Here is a 6,000-nt window from a genome sequence, read left to right as displayed (position 1 = left end):
TTTAGTTTTAGGAAGAAATCTTACCCCTTATTTTAGTGAGATAATTATTTACACTTGATAATTTTTTCTTTTATCTTTATTGAATCTATTAAAATATATAATTATTTATATATTTATTTTATAAGCTTTTTTATAAAACTATGCAACGCACGGGCCTATAACTAGTTATTTTAAATAAATTTTAGACAAAAAGCAAAAAACTGTAAAACCAAACTCACAGTAAAGATTTCGTTTGTTTACAACCTTATGTACATTTTTTTTTTGGGTATAGCTTATAAGCTGACTCTTTTTAAAAACATCATTTTTCATAAATATTTTTATTTTTTACCCTGTTTATTTTTTTTTAAGTAAAATAAGGCAATGGAAAATAGATATCTCAAACACACCCTAGATGCCCACAAAAAAAGGTTTAACTAATTAGAATAAACTATCGGTATTAGTCGGTCAAACATGTATGGAAAATTAGAGAGGAACAATAATGAGAACAGAAAAATTAATCTAACAAAATTGTAATAGGATCTCATGCTGATTGCGCTATTAACAAAAAAATTTTGAACGAGCAACTTTGCCAGCTTTGGTTCATAACGCAATTGCTAGTCATCTTCTACCCTATAGTCCTCCATTGCCTAACAATAACAAATTTATTGTACCCCACAAGTCACAAGGTGTGCGGCTTTCCTTGTAAGAAACATATAAACAAATAGTTTGAAAGAATCACATGTATAGCTACCTCTATAAAGTTGGCAGCTTTCAGCTTTGAACAAGTAAACTGATCTTTTCCAAGTTTTCTAATGTGCAAACCACTCAGAGCTTTGCTCTGCTGCTTAACCATTGTAGATCTCTATTGGACCCATATGAATTTGAGCATTGTAGTTGCCCAAGATATGGATATTGAATAATGAGGAGCAATGTTTAATGGGGTATGACAAATGGGGTCTAGTTGGAAAATTGGCATGATTATATCAGCTTCCAAATTTAGTTGATGTGGAAAATTTTGGACTCCGTATAAAAGTTAAATTGTAAGGATCAACAGTCAAAATCACCTAACGTCATGCTTGTTTTGTGGACAGGAATGTCCATTAATCAGTGTCACAAATTCAAGCTGCAAGATAGGACAGGTTAGTGGTTACTGATATCCAATTGTCTTTGTGGCATGATCATAATCATATCAGCCACAAAATCTGCAGACAGCGATTTCCTAAAGTGATTCGATTTATAAAAATCATATAATTTTTTATGGCTCTGTTTCATGAAAGAATACAAATTATGCTTCTACCCCATGATGTTATTAATAGCATAGTGTTTTAACTTGAACATATTTGGTGGAGATGTTTCTCCATAAATAGGTTTTTTTTTTTTTTTTTTTTTTTTTTTTCAATGGTTTTCAATCCCTTTAAAAAGAAGGAAATGGATTGTTGTCCCATATGTCACAGACTGTGGCATAAGCTCACCTAGGCCGATATCAATATCATATACAAAGTTTTAGATTGAAGGAAATGGGACGCTCCTTTCACTGATGATATTTCAAATCTACTGAAAATCACTTCTTCCAAATTTGCTTTTGTAGTTTCTGTTCTATTATGTTGCTACAGCTACAAGTAATACTGTAATAGCACAATCCAGGTATTCGGCAACAAAATTATATACATGTGGTTCTGCCTCTATAGTAAATGAATGTGGCACAGTGAAAAGGTCGCAACTTCCAAAGTTTATGATAAGCCTGTACTTGCTTTTTTAGTTGGACCTGCCTACTTTAAGGAAGTATTGCTTTGACACAACACTTGAAAGTTGAAACCCAGAGAGTTCAAGGCAGACGAAATCTGAATAGCTCTCAAACAAATGCACCCTAAGAAAGCCCCATGACTAGACAGCATGTCCCCAATCTTTTATCAAAAATACAGGGATGTGGTTGGCTCTAATGTAATCAATTGTGTCTTGAATACTCTAAACTCTGGTATTATGCCTCAAGGCTTGAATGAGACTTATATCTGTCTAATCCCAAAGGTAAAATGCCCACAGAAAATCATTGAATTCAGACCAATAAGTTTGTGTAACGTAATATATAAGATTATTTCCAAAGTCCTTGCCAACAAGTTAAAGAAAACCTTACCTGAGGTGATCAGTGAAGAGCAAAGTGCATTTGTGCCTAGAAGGCAGATCACAGACAATGTGCTAGTTGCTTTTGAGACCATGCACCGCAAAATTCAAAAAAGGACCGAAAAAGAGGGTTTGATGGCAGTAAAACTCAATATGATCAAGGCATATGATAATGGAGTGGGCGTACCTCGAGGCGATAATGAGGAAACTGGGCTTCCAAGAAAGGTGGATCTCCCTTTCCATGATGTGTGTTAGAACAGAATCGTTTTTTGTCCTCATTAACGAAGAACCGAAGAGCAAAATCACATCAACTAGGGGATTGCGGCAAGGCAACCCTATATCTCTGTATCTCTTCTTACTATGTGTTGAGGGCCTGTCAGCCATACTGCAGAAGGAAGTGGGTATGGGGAGGATCAAGGGGATTTTGGTATGCAGAAGGGCTCCCCAAATTTTGTATCTTCTATTCGCAGACGACAGTATAATTTTCTGCAGAGCCACCATGGAGGAAGGCAACCGGGTCATTAAGGTCCTTAAAGACTATGAGGAAGCTTTTGGTAAAAAACTAAATAAAGAGAAAACTTCTCTTTTCTTTAGTAAAAATACCAAGAGGGACACTCAGGAAGGGATAAAGGACTTGTTTGGAGCACAAATCATACAACAACATGAAAAATATCGTGGGTTGCCCCCTATGGTCAGAAGAGGAAGGAAGAAAGTGTTCAACCGGATTAAAGACCAAGTGGGAAGAAAGATCGCAGGTTGGAAAGGAAAGCTTTTATCCAACGCAGGAAGAGAAATCCTCATCAAAGTGGTTGCCCAAGTAACCTCCACCTATATGATGAGTTGCTTCATGCTCCCCAACTCGCTTTGCAATGAGCTGAACTCCTTGGTAAGGAATTTTTGGTGGGGACAAAAGGATAAGGAGAGGAAAATGGCCTGGGTGTCTTGGGAGAAGTTATGTACCAGAAAATCCGAGGGCGGTATGGGCTTTAAGGATCTTAGAGCTTTTAACATGGCCTTGTTGGCAAAACAGGGTTAGAGGATCCTTATGAATCCAAACTCCATAATGTCTTCTGATAGGCCAAAAATGTACTAACCCCTTGTGATGAATTAATTGATTAATTAGTCAAGTTTATTAATTAATCAAATTAACATGCAAACGCATGGTAGCACAAACAAATCACCAATAAAACTAAGTATGTAGCAGAAAATAAATTGACACGATAATTTGTTTATGAATGGGGAAAACCAACATGGCAAAAACCTCACCGGGTGATTTTTAAGGTCACCACTCCTGAGAATCCACTATTATCACAACAAGCGGTTACAAGTAAAGGAATCTCAGTACCTTATACCAACCTACAGTTGAACCCTTACCCCAATATCCAATTGGACTTGTTCTGTAGTAACAATCTCTCCTTGTAATGCATGGCTCCCAGTACGTGACTAACCAATTGCGTGGATCCCAGTACACGACTTGAATCACTAACTAGAGATGATTGTTGACTGCAAAGTTCTTCAGTTCATCCATGATGAAGATCTAGAAAATGCTTGGTCACAAAACCCTACAGTGCACAAACACAGCAACTGCTACATAAGAACGATGAACTAGGGCAAATTCTATCTTCGGTCACAATTTGCTTGAACAAATTTTGCTCAACACTTGTGCAACTTGTGTCCCCTTTGACAGCCCTTAAAATAATCCTTATATATGTTTAGGGTTGTGAGAAAAGAAAACCCAAACACATAATCACGAATTAAAGTCAAAACAAAACTGAAAATTTGTTCTTCATAAACCTCGATAGATAGCCATCTGTCAAGCAGCTGTCAAGTAGCTGTTGAGCCACGGGACTGGAACAGCTCTTCAAGCTCGATAGATGCTAGCTGTCGAGCTTTAATAACAGGAAATTTTCGGACTTGAATCTTGGACAGACTTGCATGGCTTCAACACTTGATCTTAAAACATAGTTTCTTGAAGTATTAAACACATCCTAAATCTACCCAAATACAAGTAAAGTGCGTTTTGTCAAAAGATTAGCCAATTACATAAAATAGTGACATATGTTCCTAACAAGTGAATCACATATGTCCTAACACCTTCAAAGAAAAATATTTTGCAAAATCCTCCTTTATGGAAGCTTAATTGGGGAAGAATTCGTCCTACGCCTGGAGGAGCATTGTCGCGGTATGAAGCACTATTGATAGAGGACTATAATGAAATATTGGAAATGGTCGTAAGGTGAATATACGGAAGGATAGATGGCTACCAACTCCTGATTCCTTTAAGGTGGTGAGTCCAAGAAGCCATGATTCAGAGTTGGAAATGGTTAAAAATCTCTTGGATTTAGATCGGGGTAGTTGGGATATCGAAAAGGTGAGATGCACTTTCCTCCACCATGAAGTTGAGGAGATTTTGGGCATCCCAATCAGCTCCGATTTGCCTGAGGACTCCCAATCTTGGGCTTGGACAAAAAATGGCGAATTCTCGGTCAGGAGTGCTTACGGGGTGGCCCTCAAAATCCTAAAGGAGACCAAGAGGTTCGGGGATGGCGGTGGAAGCTCGAACAGCTCAAAAATGACCAATCTGTGGAAGTCCATTTGGAATCTGAATTGCCCAAGTAAAATTAAACACTTCATGTGGAGGGCGTGTAAAAACATTCTCCCTATAAACCACTATTTGAAAAGAAGGAATGTGGCCTCTTCGGATGGGTGTGTCCTGTGTGGAGGATTTGAGATATTCTGTTGCATTGCAAAATTGCGATAGAACTATGGAAGGAAATTGGTATTAAAATGCCTAATGGGAGCATCCCTCATGTGGAGTTCATCGACACTGTATGGAAACTCATGGATATGCCAACTGAAATTGATTGGGAACTCTTTGCAACCACAACTTGGGGCTTATGGAATAACAGAAATGTCTTCAAACACGAGGGCAGGTGCAAACAAACAAAGAGTATTGCGATGGACTCGGCTAAATACGTGGAGGAGTTCAGACAAAGTGCCATGACCACCCCCAAGTGTCCGAAGTAGCCCCACCAGGCCAGAATCCAATGGCGCCCTCCCACACCTGGATGGTACAAACATAGATGGTGCGGTGTTCAAAGAATCTAGTTGCTGTGGAATCAGAGTGGTAATAAGAAACGAAAGAGGCCAACTTATGGGAGCTATGAGCAAAAACTGCCCCTTCCTTTGGGGGCCCTGGAAGTGGAAGCAAAGGCAGCAAAGGAAGGAATTATTCTGCTAAGGGACTTGGGCCTCAAAGAAGTGATTGTGGAAGAAAATGCACTGATCGTGATGACTGCCCTTTCAAGCCTAAACAAGCCCCCTAGCTCCATCTAGAAAGTGGTGGAAGGCTCCAAACGGTATCTCTAGAGCTTCAATGAGTGGGAAGCAAACCATGTCCGTAGGTGCAACAATGCTGCAGCTCATCTGTTGGCCAAGCATGCTGGTTCTGTATTTGAATGTGTAATTTGGGTGGAAGACCCCCCCCCCCCCCGCGATAATAGCAAACCAAGTTTGTATGGATGTATCTTCAATGGGCTTTTGCCCCAATTAATGAAATTTCTTATGAATTGACCATAAAATAAAAAATAAAATAAAAAAAGAAAAAATAAAAAAAGAAAAAAAAAAGAAAAAGAAAAAAGAAACCCAACCAAACTGATTCCACTGCCAACTATTTCCTAAATGGTATTAATCATTGGTGGCTGGTTGTTGCAACCTAGCTAAATAAATGAACTAAGAACTCTTGAAAAACCCAGCTGAACTACTTGTATAGAAAGTTGAAGTAATAAGATCCACACCAGCCTTAGGCTAAATATGTAAAAGTGTTACACTAGGTTCATTCACAATTGTAAGAAAGTGTTAGTGATAAGAACTAATCATGTCCAACTTAATATCAATCCATGA

At 38.3% G+C, this 6,000-nt stretch overlaps 1 protein-coding gene across 1 annotated transcript; it reads left to right on the top strand.

Annotated features, from left to right (window-relative positions):
• Window positions 1-2,269: 2,269 nt before the first annotated feature.
• LOC115961154 lies at window positions 2,270-3,133 on the top strand. The gene has a single exon (XM_031080185.1). It carries the CDS (start codon window positions 2,270-2,272, stop codon window positions 3,131-3,133), a length of 864 nt encoding a protein of 287 aa, XP_030936045.1.
• Window positions 3,134-6,000: the final 2,867 nt, after the last annotated feature.

Source organism: Quercus lobata, chromosome 9 (assembly GCF_001633185.2).
Source record: "Quercus lobata isolate SW786 chromosome 9, ValleyOak3.0 Primary Assembly, whole genome shotgun sequence".
Classification (NCBI taxonomy): domain Eukaryota; kingdom Viridiplantae; phylum Streptophyta; class Magnoliopsida; order Fagales; family Fagaceae; genus Quercus; species Quercus lobata.
Note: the sequence above shows the minus strand (reverse complement) of the source record. Positions and strands in the feature narration are given on the sequence as shown.